This window comes from Coregonus clupeaformis, chromosome 38, assembly GCF_020615455.1.
Source record: "Coregonus clupeaformis isolate EN_2021a chromosome 38, ASM2061545v1, whole genome shotgun sequence".
NCBI lineage: Eukaryota > Metazoa > Chordata > Actinopteri > Salmoniformes > Salmonidae > Coregonus > Coregonus clupeaformis.
Window position 1 is genome coordinate 2,402,037 of NC_059229.1, and position 17,643 is coordinate 2,419,679.

The 17,643-nt window shown below is 50.9% G+C and overlaps 1 protein-coding gene across 2 annotated transcripts in view; it reads left to right on the top strand.

Annotated features, from left to right (window-relative positions):
* Positions 1-17,643, top strand: part of mad1l1 (mitotic arrest deficient 1 like 1) — a 114,449-nt gene that overhangs the window by 10,846 nt on the left and 85,960 nt on the right. Inside the window, exons 8-12 of one of the 2 annotated variants that reach the window (XR_006657938.1) lie at positions 693-804; positions 1,077-1,138; positions 7,965-8,051; positions 13,751-13,895; positions 17,261-17,401. Coding sequence is in view for 1 of the 2 variants with exons in the window: in XM_045211713.1 (XP_045067648.1) it covers positions 693-805; positions 1,075-1,138; positions 7,965-8,051; positions 13,751-13,895; positions 17,261-17,401 (550 nt within the window). In the remaining variant the exon portion in view is untranslated. Of the gene's footprint in view, positions 1-692; positions 806-1,074; positions 1,139-7,964; positions 8,052-13,750; positions 13,896-17,260; positions 17,402-17,643 lie in introns of both variants that reach the window. The other variant, XM_045211713.1, reaches the window with a different exon arrangement.

Sequence of the window (17,643 nt, forward strand, 5' to 3'; positions counted from 1 at the left end):
CACATGGAGCAGGACAGCTAAGAGAGGAGAATGTTTACCTCAGGTAACACAGCGAACACATGGAGCAGGACAGCTAAGAGAGGAGGATGTTTACCTCAGGTAACACAGCTAGAACACATGGAGCAGGACAGCTAAGAGAGGAGAATGTTTACCTCAGGTAACACAGCTAGAACACATGGAGCAGGACAGCTAAGAGAGGAGAATGTTTACCTCAGGTAACACAGCTAGAACACATGGAGCAGGACAGCTAAGAGAGGAGGATGTTTACCTCAGGTAACACAGCTAGAACACATGGAGCAGGACAGCTAAGAGAGGAGAATGTTTACCTCAGGTAACACAGCGAACACATGGAGCAGGACAGCTAAGAGAGGAGGATGTTTACCTCAGGTAACACAGCTAGAACACATGGAGCAGGACAGCTAAGAGAGGAGGATGTTTACCTCAGGTAACACAGCTAGAACACATGGAGCAGGACAGCTAAGAGAGGAGAATGTTTACCTCAGGTAACACAGCTAGAACACATGGAGCAGGACAGCTAAGAGAGGAGGATGTTTACCTCAGGTAACACAGCGAACACATGGAGCAGGACAGCTAAGAGAGATCATGTGTACATTGTAAAAGAAGACAACTATCATTCATGTCTCTGAAACCTCTCATTTCTCGCTTTCACTCTTCCTCGTTCCGTATCCCAGGGAGACGAGGGAGAACGTGATCCTGCTGAAGGAGGAAACGGAGGGATTGAGACGTAAGGTAGAACGGATGGAGAAGATGAAGGAAGAGCTGGTCAACGTGGAGCTGGAGAAGGTGTGTCCTGTTTGTGTGGAATGACATGTTAGTGTTTTTAAATGTGAAACAGGGCTGGAGGCAAAACATTTGCAGTATGCCGTCAGTTGTTCTAAGTAATGGTTCTGATACACAACTGAAAAGGGAACTTAACATGTTGTTTTTCACTTGACGAACAAACAAATCTCAGGGTTTGAAACATTTTAATCTGCTTAATAGTTGAATTTGTAAATGTGGAACCTTGAATCCCTACACCCTGGTGGGTAATCTTGTTTCCTCCTGTCCTCCTTCAGAAACTGTCTCAGAAACTACAGGCCTGGGAGAACCTGGGACAATCTACTGGACTCAACATACGGTCAGCTGGAATATGTCTGTCTCTAGTATAATATTTCACCACTGGGTGGAGCTGTTGAGTCATGACAAATACTGGTGCCTCATTCTCTCTGTGTGAGGCCGTGTCTATAGAGCGAGAGGGAGAGACGGTTTAGGATTTCTATGCTTTATGCCTGCTGTGTGTGTTCTGTGCTGAAAGCCCGTAATGACAGAATGATTGCATGTTTCCATATGAGAAGCGAAGCACAGCAGACACATTACAAACACTTCACTTCTAACACAGACACACGCACACAGTATTCTTCTCTCATGACTAGCCCGGTGTTTGATGTACACTCAGGGGCCAGGTTATTAGGTACACCAGCTTGTTCACCAAAATGGTTCGCTCCTACAGACGTGGCCGTGGCTTGCTATATAAAGCCGGCAGACAGGCATCGAGGCATTCAGTTACTGTTAGATTGAACGTTAGAATGGGCGAAACAAGTGACCTAAGCGACTTTGAGCGTGGTATGATCGTCGGTGCCAGGCGCGCCGGTTCCAGTATCTCAGAAACGGCCGTCCTCCTGGGCTGTTCACGCACGACAGTGTCTAGGGTTTACCGGGAATGGAGCGACCAACAGAAAAACATCCAGTCAGCGGCAGTCCTGTGGGTCGAAAACAGCTCATTGACGAGAGAGGTGGAAGGAGAATGGCAAGAATCGTGTAAGATAACAGGCGGGCCACAAACAGACAAATAACGGAGCAGCACAATACTGGTGTGCAGAACGGCTCCTCAGAAAGCACAATCCGTTGATTCTTGTCATGGATGGGCTATTGTAGCAGACAACCACACCGGGTTCCAGTCCTATCAGCTAAGAGAAGTGGCTCCAGTGGTCACGCCATCACCAACACTGGACAATTGAGTAGGAAAACATCGCCTGGTCGGACGAATCCCAGTTCCTGTTGATGGCAGAGTCAGGATTTGGCGTAAGCAGCATGAGTCCATGGCCCCATCCTGCCTGGTGTCAACGGTACAGGCTGGTGGCGGTGGTGTAATGGTGTGGGGAATGTTTTCCTGGCACACGTTAGGTCCCTTGATACCAATTGAGCAATGTTTCCATGCCCTGAAGAATTCAGGCTTTTCTGGAGGCAAACGTGGGTCCGACCTGGTACTAGATGGGTGTACCTAATAAACTGGCCACAGATACCCCCAAAAATGGGGCCTCAATGGGCCTCAGGATCTTGTTACGGTAATTTTGTGCATTCAAATTGCCATCGATAAAATGCAATTGTGTTTGTTGTCCGTAGCTCATGCATGCCCATACCACCATGGGGCACTCTGTTCACAACTTTGACACCAGCAAACCGCTCGCCCACACCTGCGTTTGTGAGGCCGGTTGGTTGGACGTACTGCCAAATTCTCTAAAATGACGTTGGAGGCGGCTTATGGTAGAGACATTCAATTATCTGGCAACAGCTCTGGTGGACATTCCTGCAGTCAACATGCGAATTGCATGTTCCCTCAATTTGAGACATCTGGTGTTGTGACAAAACTGCACATTTTAGAGTGCCCTTTTATTGTCCCCAGCACAAGGTGCACATGTGTAATGATCATGCTGTTTAATCCGATTCTTGATATGCCACACTTGTCAGGTGGATGGATTACCTTGGCAAAGGAGAAATGCTCACTAACAGGGATGTAAACAAATTTGTGCACAATTTATTAAAAATAAAAAACAGATACCTTATTTACATAAGTATTCAGACCCTTTGCTATGAGACTCGAAATTGAGCTCCGGTGTATCCTGTTTCCATTGATCATCTTTGAGATGTTTCTACAACTTGATTGGAGTCTACCTGTGGTAAATTCAATTGATTGGACATGATTTGGAAAGGCACACACCTGTCTATATAAGTTCCCACAGTTGACAGTGCATGTCAGAGCAAAAACCAAGCCATGAGGTCGAAGGAATTGTCCATAGAGCTCCGAGACAGGATTGTGTCGAGGCACAGATCTGGGGAAGGGTACCAAAACATTTCTGCAGCATTGAAGGTCCCCAAGAACACAGTGGCCTCCATCATTCTGAAATGGAAGAAGTTTGGAACCACCAAGACTCTTCCTAGAGCTGGCTGCCTGGCCAAACTGAGCAAATGGGGGAGAAGGGCCTTGGTCAGGGATTTGACCAAGAACCCGATGGTCACGCTGACAGAGCTCCAGAGTTCCTCTGTGGAGATGGGAGAACCTTCCAGAAGGACAACCATCTCTGCAGCACTCCACCAATCAGGCCTTTATGGTAGAGTGGCCAGATGGAAGCCACTCCTCAGTAAAAGGCACATGACAGCCCGACTTTAACTCTACCCACATGTACATATTACCTCAACTACCTCAACTAGCCGGTGCCCCCGCACATTGACTCTGCAACGGTACCCCCCTGTATATATAGCCTCCCTACTGTCACTTTATTTTACTGTATATATAGCCTCCCTACTGTCACTTTATTTTACTTCTGCTCTTTTTTTCTCAACACTTTTTTGTTGTTGTTGTTTTATTCTTACTTTTTTTGTTTAAAATAAATGCACTGTTGGTTAAGGGCTGTAAGTAAGCATTTCACTGCAATGTCTGCACCTGTTGTATTCGGCGCATGTGACCAATAAAATTTGATTTGATTTGATTTGGAGTTTGCCAAAAGGCACCTAAAGACTCTGACCATGAGAAACAAGATTCTCTGGTCTGATTAAACCAAAATTGAACTCTTTGGCCTGAATGCCAAGTGTCACGTCTGGAGGAAGCCTAGCACCATCCCTACGGTGAAGCATGGTGGTGGCAGCATCATGCTATGGGGATGTTTTTCAGCGGCAGAGACTAGTCAGGATTGAGGCAAAGATGAACGGAGCAAAGTACAGAGAGATCCTTGATGAAAACCTGCTCAAGAGCGCTCAGGACCCAGACTGGGGCGAAGGTTCACCTTCCAACAGGACAACGACCCTAAGCACACAGCCAAGACAACACAGGAGTGGCTTTGGGACAAGTCTCTGAATGTCCTTGAGTGGCCCAGCCAGAGCCCAGACTTGAACCCGATCGAACATCTCTGGAGAGACCTGAAAATAGCTGTGCAGCAGCGCTCCTCATCCAACCTGTGACCGAGCAGAGAAGATTGGGAGAAACTCCCCAAATACAGGGGTGCGAAGTTTGTAGCGTTCTACCAAAGAAGAATTGATGCTAGGTTCGATTCCCACGGGGGGCCAGTATGAAAATGTATGCACTCACTAACTGTAAGTCGCTCTGGATAAGAGCGTCTGCTAAATGACTAAAATGTAAATGTAATCGCTGCCAAAGGTCCTTCAACAAAGTACTGAGTAAAGGTCTGAATCCTTATGTAAATGTGATATTTCCGTTTTTTTTTTTTTTATAACAAAAATTTCTAACGTTGTTTTTTTGCTTTGTCGTTACGGGGTATTGTGTGTAGATTGAGGGGGAAAAAAACAATTGAATCAATTTTAGAATAAGGCTGTAATGTAACAAAATGTGGGAAAAGTCAAGGGGTCTGAATACTTTTCGAAGGCACTGTATATTTCTGTTCAGTGTACATGAATAAACCAAGGTGTGCCGTGGTTTATAATAGGCTGGGAACCACTGCTATAGACTAGTATACTTTGAGGTAGAGAAGGGAAGTTGGTGGAACTCATTTAATAGTTAGTCTTTTGAAAACTTGAAAGAATAGTTCACTCAGTATGCGTCCCAAATGCCACCCGATTCCCTATGGGCCCTGGTCAAAAGTAGTGCACTATATAGGGAATAGGGTGCTACTTGGGATGCAGGCAAAGTGTTGATTAATTAAGATACTGTAGAGTCTAGGTCCATCAGTTAAGCTTTAGGACTGGAGAAAAGCACTTTGACAAGCTGTGTGTTCTCTTTAGAACCGACCCATCGTCTGTCTGTTTCCTCACACTAATTAGTCTTCATCTTTTCTTTAGTTCTCTCATCTCCCTATCCTCCTCTCTCCTCCACCCCTGCTCTCTATCCTCCTCTCTCCTCCACCCCGGCTCTCTTCTCTCTATCCTCCTCTCTCCTCCACCCCTCCTCTCTATCCTCCTCTCTCCTCCACCCCTCCTCTCTATCCTCCTCTCTCCTCCACCCCTCCTCTCTATCATCCTCTCTCCTCCACCCCTGCTCTCTCCCTATCCTCCTCTCTCCTCCACCCCTGCTCTCTCCCTATCCTCCTCTCTCCTCCACCCCTCCTCTCTATCCTCCTCTCTCCTCCACCCCTGCTCTCTTCTCTCTATCCTCCTCTCTCCTCCACCCCTGCTCTCTTCTCTCTATCCTCCTCTCTCCTCCACCCCTGCTCTCTTCTCTCTATCCTCCTCTCTCCTCCACTCCTGCTCTCTATTCTTCTCCCTATCCTCCTCTCTCCTCCACCCCTGCTCTCTTCTCCCTATCCTCCTCTCTCCTCCACCCCTGTTCTCTTCTCCCTATCCTCCTCTCTCCTCCACCCCTGCTCTCTTCTCCCTATCCTCCTCTCTCCTCCACCCCTGCTCTCTTCTCCCTATCCTCCTCTCTCCTCCACCCCTGCTCTCTTCTCCCTATCCTCCTCTCTCCTCCACCCCTGCTCTCTTCTCCCTATCCTCCTCTCTCCTCCACCCCTGCTCTCTTCTCCCTATCCTCCTCTCTCCTCCACCCCTGCTCTCTCCTCCCTATCCTCCTCTCTCCTCCCTATCCTCCTCTCTCCTCCACCCCTGCTCTCTTCTCTCTATCCTCCTCTCTCCTCCACCCATCCTCTCTCCTCCACCCCTGCTCTCTCTCTATCCTCCTCTCTCCTCCACCCCTGCTCTCTCCCTATCCTCCTCTCTCCTCCACCCCTGCTCTCTTCTCCCTATCCTCCTCTCTCCTCCACCCCTGCTCTCTTCTCCCTATCCTCCTCTCTCCTCCACCCCTGCTCTCTTCCTCCTATCCTCCTCTCTCCTCCACCCCTGCTCTCTTCCTCCTATCCTCCTCTCTCCTCCACCCCTGCTCTCTTCTCCCTATCCTCCTCTCTCCTCCACCCCTGCTCTCTTCTCCCTATCCTCCTCTCTCCTCCACCCCCTGCTCTCTTCCTCCTATCCTCCTCTCTCCTCCACCCCTGCTCTCTTCCTCCTATCCTCCTCTCTCCTCCACCCCTGCTCTCTTCTCCCTATCCTCTTCTCTCCTCCACCCCTGCTCTCTCCCTATCCTCCTCTCTCCTCCACCCCTGCTCTCTTCTCCCTATCCTCCTCTCTCCTCCACCCCTGCTCTCTTCCTCCTCTCTCCTCCACCCCTGCTCTCTTCCTCCTATCCTCCTCTCTCCTCCACCCCTGCTCTCTTCTCCCTATCCTCTTCTCTCCTCCACCCCTGCTCTCTCCCTATCCTCCTCTCTCCTCCACCCCTGCTCTCTTCTCCCTATCCTCCTCTCTCCTCCACCCCTGCTCTCTTCCTCCTATCCTCCTCTCTCCTCCACCCCTGCTCTCTTCCTCCTATCCTCCTCTCTCCTCCACCCCTGCTCTCTTCTCCCTATCCTCCTCTCTCCTCCACCCCTGCTCTCTTCTCCCTATCCTCCTCTCTCCTCCACCCCTGCTCTCTTCCTCCTATCCTCCTCTCTCCTCCACCCCTGCTCTCTTCCTCCTATCCTCCTCTCTCCTCCACCCCTGCTCTCTTCTCCCTATCCTCTTCTCTCCTCCACCCCTGCTCTCTCCCTATCCTCCTCTCTCCTCCACCCCTGCTCTCTTCTCCCTATCCTCCTCTCTCCTCCACCCCTGCTCTCTTCTCCCTATCCTCCTCTCTCCTCCACCCCTGCTCTCTATCCTCCTCTCTCCTCCACCCCTGCTCTCTTCTCCCTATCCTCCTCTCTCCTCCACCCCTGCTCTCTATCCTCCTCTCTCCTCAACCCCTGCTCTCTTCTCTCTATCCTCCTCTCTCCTCCACCCCTGCTCTCTTATCCCTATCCTCCTCTCTCCTCCACCCCTCCTCTCTATCCTCCTCTCTCCTCCACCCCTGCTCTCTATCCTCCTCTCTCCTCCACCCCTGCTCTCTTCTCCCTATCCTCTTCTCTCCTCCACCCCTGCTCTCTCCCTATCCTCCTCTCTCCTCCACCCCTGATCTCTCTCTCCTCCACCCCTGCTCTCTTCTCCCTATCCTCCTCTCTCCTCCACCCCTGCTCTCTTCTCCCTATCCTCCTCTCTCCTCCACCCCTGCTCTCTCCCTATCCTCCTCTCTCCTCCACCCCTGCTCTCTTCCTCCTATCCTCCTCTCTCCTCCACCCCTGCTCTCTTCTCCCTATCCTCCTCTCTCCTCCACCCCTGCTCTCTTCTCCCTATCCTCCTCTCTCCTCCACCCCTGCTCTCTATCCTCCTCTCTCCTCCACCCCTGCTCTCTTCTCTCTATCCTCCTCTCCTCCACCCCTGCTCTCTTCTCTCTATCCTCCTCTCTCCTCCACCCCTGCTCTCTTCTCCCTATCCTCCTCTCTCCTCCACCCCTGCTTTCTTCTCCCTATCATCCTCTCTCCTCCACCCCTGCTCTCTTCTCCCTATCCTCCTCTCTCCTCCACCCCTGCTCTCTTCTCTCTATCCTCCTCTCTCCTCCACCACTGCTCTCTTCTCTCTATCCTCCTCTCTCCTCCACCCCTCCTCTCTCCTCCACCCCTGCTCTCTCCTCTCTCTCCTCCTCTCTCCTCCACCCCTGCTCTCTCTCCTCCTCTCTCCTCCACCCCTGCTCTCTCTTCCCTTGTTTCTCTCTCTGTCTCAGCGGTGTAGAGGGTTGCCATGTGGTTTATCAGAAAGTCTAATACATGACAACTCTCTCTCTGAGCTCTACTGATGAACGTGCAGTGCGTTAACCCTGTGTGTTGTGTCCCCTACAGGACACCAGAGGATCTGTCCAGAGAGGTGATTCAGATCCAACAGAGAGAGATCACGCTCAAACAACAAAACTACACTCTCACCAGCAGGTAAACACACACACACACACACACACACACACACACACTCACTCCAGCGGGTAACACACACACACACACACACACACACACACACACACACACACACACTCACCAGCAGGTAACACATACTCACCAGCGGGTAACACACACACACACACACTCTCACCAGCAGGTAACACACACACACACACACACACACACTCTCACCAGCAGGTAACACATACTCACTCACCAGCGGGTAACACACACACACACACACACTCTCACCAGCAGGTAACACACACACTCTCACCAGCAGGTAACACACACACACACACACACTCTCACCAGCGGGTAACACACACACACACAGCAGCTGTTGTGTGGGTGAAACACGTGTGAACACCTTGTAACAATCTTAACCATGAAAAATATATAAACCTTGTTGCCTTTGTGTTTCTATTAGTTATTGGCTATGGTGTCAAATGCTCCATTTTATACTGAACAAAAATATAAACGCAACATGCAACGATTTCAAAGATTTTTACGAGTTACAGTTCATAGAAGGAAATCCATCAATTTAAATAAATAAATTAGGCCCTAATCTATGGATTTCACATGACTGGGCAGGGGCGCAGTCATGGCTGTGCCCCTGCCCACTGGGGAGACAGGCCCAGCCAATCAGAGGGAGTTTTTCACCACAAGGGCTTTATTACAGACAGAAATGCTCAGCCGTTGTGAGGCCGGTTGGACGTACTGTCAAATTCTCTAAAACAACGTTGGAGGTGGCTTATTGTAGGGAAATTAACATTTAATTATCTTGCAACAGCTCTGATCGACATTCATGTAGTCAACATGCCAATTGCGCGCTCCCTCAAAACTTGAGACATCTGTGGCGTTGTTGTTGTGACAACTTCTATTGTGCACCTGTGTAATGATGATGCTGTTTAATCAGCTTCTTGATATGCCACACCTGTCAGGGGGATGGATTATCTTGGCTAAGGACAAATGCTCACTAACAGGGATGGAAACAAATTTGTATTAAAAAAATTTGAGCAATAAGGATAATTTCTGGGATAATTTATTTCAGACCATCACTTTACATGTTGCATTATATTTTTGTTCAGTATAGTTAGCATGCTATAGAACTATAGGTATCAGAATCGCAATTTTAGTTTTAACTTCCTCTAGCTTTCCTCAGAGAAGCTCTAAGATCTGTTTTTATTACTCCTTCTCTCTGCCATGTCCACCTGTCCCCTCTTCCCAGCTCCCCTCTCCTTCTCTCTGCCATGTCCACCTGTCCCCTCTTCCCAGCTCCCCCCTCTCCTTCTCTCTGCCATGTCCACCTGTCCCCTCTTCCCAGCTCCCCCCTCTCCTTCTCTCTGTCATGTCCACCTGTCCCCTCTTCCCAGCTCCCCCCTCTCCTTCTCTCTGCCATGTCCACCTGTCCCCTCTTCCCAGCTCCCCCCTCTCCTTCTCTCTGCCATGTCCACCTGTCCCCTCTTCCCAGCTCCCCCTCTCCTTCTCTCTGCCATGTCCACCTGTCCCCTCTTCCCAGCTCCCCCTCTCCTTCTCTCTGTCATGTCCACCTGTCCCCTCTTCCCAGCTCCCCCCTCTCCTTCTCTCTGCCATGTCCACCTGTCCCCTCTTCCCAGCTCCCCCTCTCCTTCTCTCTGCCATGTCCACCTGTCCCCTCTTCCCAGCTCCCCCTCTCCTTCTCTCTGCCATGTCCACCTGTCCCCTCTTCCCAGCTCCCCCCTCTCCTTCTCTCTGCCATGTCCACCTGTCCCCTCTTCCCAGCTCCCCCCTCTCCTTCTCTCTGCCATGTCCACCTGTCCCCTCTTCCCAGCTCCCCCCTCTCCTTCTCTCTGCCATGTCCACCTGTCCCCTCTTCCCATCTCCCCCCTCTCCTTCTCTCTGCCATGTCCACCTGTCCCCTCTTCCCAGCTCCCCTCTCCTTCTCTCTGCCATGTCCACCTGTCCCCTCTTCCCAGCTCCCCCCTCTCCTTCTCTCTGCCATGTCCACCTGTCCCCTCTTCCCAGCTCCCCTCTCCTTCTCTCTGTCATGTCCACCTGTCCCCTCTTCCCAGCTCCCCTCTCCTTCTCTCTGCCATGTCCACCTGTCCCCTCTTCCCAGCTCCCCCCTCTCCTTCTCTCTGCCATGTCCACCTGTCCCCTCTTCCCAGCTCCCCCCTCTCCTTCTCTCTGCCATGTCCACCTGTCCCCTCTTCCCAGCTCCCCCTCTCCTTCTCTCTGTCATGTCCACCTGTCCCCTCTTCCCAGCTCCCCCTCTCCTTCTCTCTGCCATGTCCACCTGTCCCCTCTTCCCAGCTCCCCCCTCTCCTTCTCTCTGCCATGTCCACCTGTCTCCCTCTTCCCAGCTCCCCCTCTCCTTCTCTCTGCCATGTCCACCTGTCCCCTCTTCCCAGCTCCCCCTCTCCTTCTCTCTGCCATGTCCACCTGTCCCCTCTTCCCAGCTCCCCCTCTCCTTCTCTCTGCCATGTCCACCTGTCCCCTCTTCCCATCTCCCCCCTCTCCTTCTCTCTGCCATGTCCACCTGTCCCCTCTTCCCAGCTCCCCCTCTCCTTCTCTCTGCCATGTCCACCTGTCCCCTCTTCCCAGCTCCCCCTCTCCTTCTCTCTGCCATGTCCACCTGTCCCCTCTTCCCAGCTCCCCCTCTCCTTCTCTCTGTCATGTCCACCTGTCTCCCTCTTCCCAGCTCCCCCTCTCCTTCTCTCTGTCATGTCCACCTGTCCCCTCTTCCCAGCTCCCCCTCTCCTTCTCTCTGCCATGTCCACCTGTCCCCTCTTCCCAGCTCCCCCTCTCCTTCTCTCTGTCATGTCCACCTGTCCCCTCTTCCCAGCTCCCCCCTCTCCTTCTCTCTGCCATGTCTACCTGTCCCCTCTTCCCAGCTCCCCCTCTCCTTCTCTCTGTCATGTCCACCTGTCTCCCTCTTCCCAGCTCCCCCTCTCCTTCTCTCTGCCATGTCCACCTGTCCCCTCTTCCCAGCTCCCCCTCTCCTTCTCTCTGTCATGTCCACCTGTCCCCTCTTCCCAGCTCCCCCCTCTCCTTCTCTCTGCCATGTCCACCTGTCCCCTCTTCCCAGCTCCCCCTCTCCTTCTCTCTGCCATGTCTACCTGTCCCCTCTTCCCAGCTCCCCTCTCCTTCTCTCTGCCATGTCCACCTGTCCCCTCTTCCCAGCTCCCCCCTCTCCTTCTCTCTGCCATGTCCACCTGTCCCCTCTTCCCAGCTCCCCCTCTCCTTCTCTCTGCCATGTCCACCTGTCCCCTCTTCCCAGCTCCCCCTCTCCTTCTCTCTGCCATGTCCACCTGTCCCCTCTTCCCAGCTCCCCCCTCTCCTTCTCTCTGCCATGTCCACCTGTCCCCTCTTCCCAGCTCCCCCCCTCTCCTTCTCTCTGTCATGTCCACCTGTCCCCTCTTCCCAGCTCCCCCTCTCCTTCTCTCTGCCATGTCCACCTGTCCCCTCTTCCCAGCTCCCCCCTCTCCTTCTCTCTGTCATGTCCACCTGTCCCCTCTTCCCAGCTCCCCCCTCTCCTTCTCTCTGCCATGTCCACCTGTCCCCTCTTCCCAGCTCCCCCCTCTCCTCCCTGCCATGTCCACCTGTCCCCTCTTCCCATCTCCCCCTCTCCTTCTCTCTGCCATGTCCACCTGTCCCCTCTTCCCAGCTCCCCCCTCTCCTTCTCTCTGCCATGTCCACCTGTCCCCTCTTCCCAGCTCCCCCCTCTCCTTCTCTCTGTCATGTCCACCTGTCCCCTCTTCCCAGCTCCCCCTCTCCTTCTCTCTGTCATGTCCACCTGTCCCCTCTTCCCAGCTCCCCCTCTCCTTCTCTCTGTCATGTCCACCTGTCCCCTCTTCCCAGCTCCCCCCTCTCCTTCTCTCTGTCATGTCCACCTGTCCCCTCTTCCCAGCTCCCCCCTCTCCTTCTCTCTGCCATGTCCACCTGTCCCCTCTTCCCAGCTCCCCCCTCTCCTTCTCTCTGCCATGTCCACCTGTCCCCTCTTCCCAGCTCCCCCCTCTCCTTCTCTCTGTCATGTCCACCTGTCCCCTCTTCCCAGCTCCCCCCTCTCCTCTCTCTGCCATGTCCACCTGTCCCCTCTTCCCAGCTCCCCCTCTCCTTCTCTCTGCCATGTCCACCTGTCCCCTCTTCCCAGCTCCCCCTCTCCTTCTCTCTGCCATGTCCACCTGTCCCCTCTTCCCAGCTCCCCCTCTCCTCTCTGCCATGTCCACCTGTCCCCTCTTCCCAGCTCCCCCCTCTCCTCCCTGCCATGTCCACCTGTCCCCTCTTCCCAGCTCCCCCTCTCCTCCCTGCCATGTCCACCTGTCCCCTCTTCCCATCTCCCCCTCTCTCCTTCTCTCTGCCATGTCCACCTGTCCCCTCTTCCCAGCTCCCCCCTCTCCTTCTCTCTGCCATGTCCACCTGTCCCCTCTTCCCAGCTCCCCCCTCTCCTTCTCTCTGCCATGTCCACCTGTCCCCTCTTCCCAGCTCCCCCCTCTCCTTCTCTCTGCCATGTCCACCTGTCCCCTCTTCCCAGCTCCCCCCTCTCCTTCTCTCTGCCATGTCCACCTGTCCCCTCTTCCCAGCTCCAAAAGAGTATCACCCCCCTTTCTGTTCCTCTCTCTCTCACCCCTCATGTGTCCAATAGAGTATCTCCCCCCTCTCTGTTCCTCTCTCTCTCCCCCTCTCCACCCCTCATGTGTCCAATAGAGTATCTCCCCCCTCTCTGTTCCTCTCTCTCTCACCCCTCATGTGTCCAATAGAGTATCTCCCCCCTCTCTCTTCCTCTCTCTCTCCCCCAGTAGTGTGGGTTTGATCTGAGCGTAAATTCTCAGACAGCTAATTAGACTCATCTTGATTCGTTAGTACCGCTACACTAGCCCTAGCATAGAGGTGTGTGCTAGTCGTTAGCTAACGAGCTACCCTCTCTTGATCCCATACGGAGCTAATGATGAAATATGACACCGTTCAGAACCACTAGATAATGAGGAGAGATGGAGTGCAGGGAGGAAGGAGGAGGGAGGTTCTCTCTCCTTCCTCCCATAGTGTGCACTTGTTCACTTTCCTTCACTGATTTGAAAGGAAATTAGGTATAAGAACCGTGGTGGAAGCTCCCACTTGTTCATATAATAAATTGGTCATTTAGCAGACGCTCTTATCCAGAGCGACTTACAGGAGCAATTACGGTTAAGTGCCTTGCTCAAGGGCACATCGACAGATTTTTCACCTAGTCGGCTCGGGGATTAGAACCAGCGACCTTTCGGTTACTGGCACAACGCTCTTAACCACTAAGCTACCTGCCGCTCTTCATGCCTCCCAATCTAATGCTTTTAGATTTGTGGGAAGAACTGAACAAGTGCACACTTATGGACAATTCATTATTATTGGGACGCACCCATGAAGAGAAAGAGAGGGGGAATTTAGACTAACCCTCTCTCTCTCCTCCCCTTGTCTCTCTCTTCCCCCCCAGCTGTAGGTCAGTGGAGCGTTCTAAGGCTGACCTCCAGGGGGAGCTGTTGTCTCTACGTTCTAAAGCTCTCTCTCCCCCCCAGCTGTAGGACAGTGGAGCGTTCTAAGGCTGACCTCCAGGGGGAGCTGTTGTCTCTACGTTCTAAAGCTCTCTCTCCCCCAGCTGTAGGACAGTGGAGCGTTCTAAGGCTGACCTCCAGGGGGAGCTGTTGTCTCTACGTTCTAAAGCTCTCCCCCCCCCCCAGCTGTAGGACAGTGGAGCGTTCTAAGGCTGACCTCCAGGGGGAGCTGTTGTCTCTACGATCTAAAGCTCTAGAAGAGCAGAAGAAGAGAGAGACCCAGGAATCACTGGTCAGACGACTACAGAAGAGAGTGCTGCTGCTCACCAAGGTAGTGTGTGTTTGTGTCAGATGAACTCGTGGATACCATTGTTATGTCTCTGTGTCCATTCTGAAGGAAGTTAGAGGTAGTTTCGCGAGCCAATGCTAACTAACTAGCTAGCAGATGCAATAGACTTCCAGTCATTACTCTAACGCTAGTTAGCAATTGCGCTAGCGCTAGATAGCAACTTCCTTCAAACTGCACAGAGACATAAAATTAGTATCCACGAGTTCATCTGACTCTGGGGAAGTAGATAAAGGGGCCTCTTACCAATATCCTGAAGTATCCCTTTAAGGAGTGCTAGACGGCTTACATGAAACGTAAGGCTCTTTGATACCTGGACTGTTGGTATGGGGTCTTGGATAAGACCCTGCTTTAGGTTGGTCAATGTTTCTAATCATAGCCTCTCTAATATTATCCAACACATTCTTTAATCCGGTCAGACAGAGATGACCCAGTGTGTGTTGACCTGGTGGAATCCTATATCACAACAGATCAGTTGACCAAAAGCAATTTTGTTTATATATTTAAAAAAAAAAGGTTCTGAAAATAATAGAAGGCTTAATGGGACTGTTATCTCTGTGTGTGTTATCAGGGTTGACCTGTGTGATTTGTGATTTAAGATAGTGAATTTCATTAAGTCTTAATGGTCAGTCAGTAGCCAGCGGGGCAGAGACAACGTTTAGTATGGACACCACGCAACCTTGTGTGTGTTGGGGGGTCACAGTAAGCATCCTGAGGAGGACCTCTTTACACCGTGTGTGTATCAATCTGTGTGTGTTGGGGGTCACAGTAAGCATCCTGAGGAGGACCTCTTTACACCGTGTGTGTATCAATCTGTGTGTGTTGGGGGTCACAGTAAGCATCCTGAGGAGGACATCTTTACACCGTGTGTGTATCAATCTGTGTGTGTTGGGGGTCACAGTAAGCATCCTGAGGAGGACATCTTTACACCGTGTGTGTATCTGTGTGTGTTGGGGGTCACAGTAAGCATCCTGAGGAGGACCTCTTTACACCGTGTGTGTATATCAATCTGTGTGTGTTGGGGGTCACAGTAAGCATCCTGAGGAGGACATCTTTACACCGTGTGTGTATCAATCTGTGTGTGTTGGGGGTCACAGTAAGCATCCTGAGGAGGACATCTTTACACCGTGTGTGTATCAATCTGTGTGTGTTGGGGGTCACAGTAAGCATCCTGAGGAGGACATCTTTACACCGTGTGTGTATCAATCTGTGTGTGTTGGGGGTCACAGTAAGCATCCTGAGGAGGACATCTTTACACCGTGTGTGTATCTGTGTGTGTTGGGGGTCACAGTAAGCATCCTGAGGAGGACCTCTTTACACCGTGTGTGTATATCAATCTGTGTGTGTTGGGGGTCACAGTAAGCATCCTGAGGAGGACATCTTTACACCGTGTGTGTATCTGTGTGTGTTGGGGGTCACAGTAAGCATCCTGAGGAGGACCTCTTTACACCGTGTGTGTATCAATCTGTGTGTGTTGGGGGTCACAGTAAGCATCCTGAGGAGGACATCTTTACACCGTGTGTGTATCAATCTGTGTGTGTTGGGGGTCACAGTAAGCATCCTGAGGAGGACATCTTTACACCGTGTGTGTATCAATCTGTGTGTGTTGGGGGTCACAGTAAGCATCCTGAGGAGGACATCTTTACACCGTGTGTGTATCAATCTGTGTGTGTGTGGGGGTCACAGTAAGCATCCTGAGGAGGACCTCTTTACACCGTGTGTGTATCTGTGTGTGTTGGGGGTCACAGTAAGCATCCTGAGGAGGACATCTTTACACCGTGTGTGTATCTGTGTGTGTTGGGGGGGTCACAGTAAGCATCCTGACGAGGACATCTTTACACCGTGTGTGTATCAATCTGTGTGTGTTGGGGGTCACAGTAAGCATCCTGAGGAGGACATCTTTACACCGTGTGTGTATCAATCTGTCTGTGTGTGTTTAGTCAGTCCATGCCAAGTTGTTTTAGTTCTTTGACAAATGACTGGCGAGAAAACAAAGTTCAGTCAGTTTGAATTAAACTGTCATTTCACACAATTTGGTTATTTTCTTTCTTTCTCTCTCTCTCTCTCTCTCTCTCTCTCTCTCTCTCACCCACCCACCTTCCCTCTTTCTGTCTCTCTCTCCTTCATTGCTATGACAGACGTTGTGGCCGACTTATTTGACACGCCCCCATTTCCCTCTATATAGCCTCGTTATTGTCATTTTATTGTTACTTTTTATTTTCTACTTTATTTTACTTAGTAAATATTTTCTTAACTCTATTTCTTGAACTGCATAGGTTGGTTAAGGGCTTGTAAGTAAGCATTTCACAGTGTTGTATTCGGCGCGTGTGACAAATAAAATGTGATTTGATTGCATGAGCCACATCAGTTAACATCATAGAAATAACATTCTACATTTCAGCAAGGCGTTGTTAAGAATCTGTTAATGCAGAAACTGATTCAACCGCACGAATGCCCGGCCGTCCCGTCTTCAAGCGTTTTTACGGTGACAGCAGTCAGTTGGCTGGCCAATTACCATCATTCAAAATTCCATGACCATCACAGCCCCTACCACACACGTTCCAGAGATAAGGATTTATGGAGAGTTATCGACCTCCACAGGCCTCACTTAGAAATTAGACACACACATGCTTGCACACTCGTTTTGCACACACATACACGCGTAAAAGGGGTCCAGTTGTGTGTTGTTAAAGGTCAACTCCACCAACATGAACACTTGGCTTATGACTAGGAAGTATTTAGTGCTCCTAGACATTTTTTGTCAAATGTTAGTCAGAGATTTCTACTGTGATGTTCTTGAGTAGGATCCCTGAGATGACTTTATATATATATTTATAAAAAAAAAATTATGGACAGTCATTTTCAGCGACCTATATAAACCGTCGGCGGAGAATGCGCTCTTTCCAAATAACCGATTATTTTCATAGTGAATTACTTGTAGACTTTTCGTTAGTTCTAATAGGCCTCCAGTGTTGGATGGTTGCTTGGACAGTCGCTGAGGCTGTATTTTTCTGTATCATTGAAAACACTTTATTTCAGATGCAGCAGGGTTAGCTACTTAGCTAGCTAGCGTTGATAACGTTAGCGCCAAAGATGCAGGCTGAGAGACTAGGATTCTGGGAATGATTTCATAATAAATGTTGTTCTAAGATGTTGTTTTAAGACGGTCGCTAATATTTAAACTCAGCTGTTATTGCTGCGAACACTATTTCGCATGTAGCAGTCGGGCTAGCATATACAGTACTATGGTTAGCGCCGTTAGCCAGATTAGCATCAAAAGTGACAAAAGCCGATGTGCCTCAATAATCAGTGTGTTTTTAGTTGCCTCTCTCTTTGCGCGTGTGTTCCAGGAGCGTGATGGTATGCGTGCTATCCTGGAGTCCTATGATAGTGAGCTGTCTACAGGTGACTATACTCCTCAACTCACCCGCAGACTCAGAGAGGCAGAAGATATACTGACCAAGACACAGAACCACAATACACAGATGGAGGTACGGAGACACACACACACACACACACACACACACGTATTAGTGGGTTTGGCTATTTCAGCCACACCAGTTGCTGACAGGTGTATCAAATCGAGAACACACCCATGCAATCTCCATACACAAACATTGGCAGTAGAATGGCCGTACTGAAGAGCTCAGTGACTTTCAACGTGGCACTGTCATAGGATGCCACCTTTCCAATAAGTCCGTTTGTGAAATTTCTGCCCTGCTAGAGCTGCCCC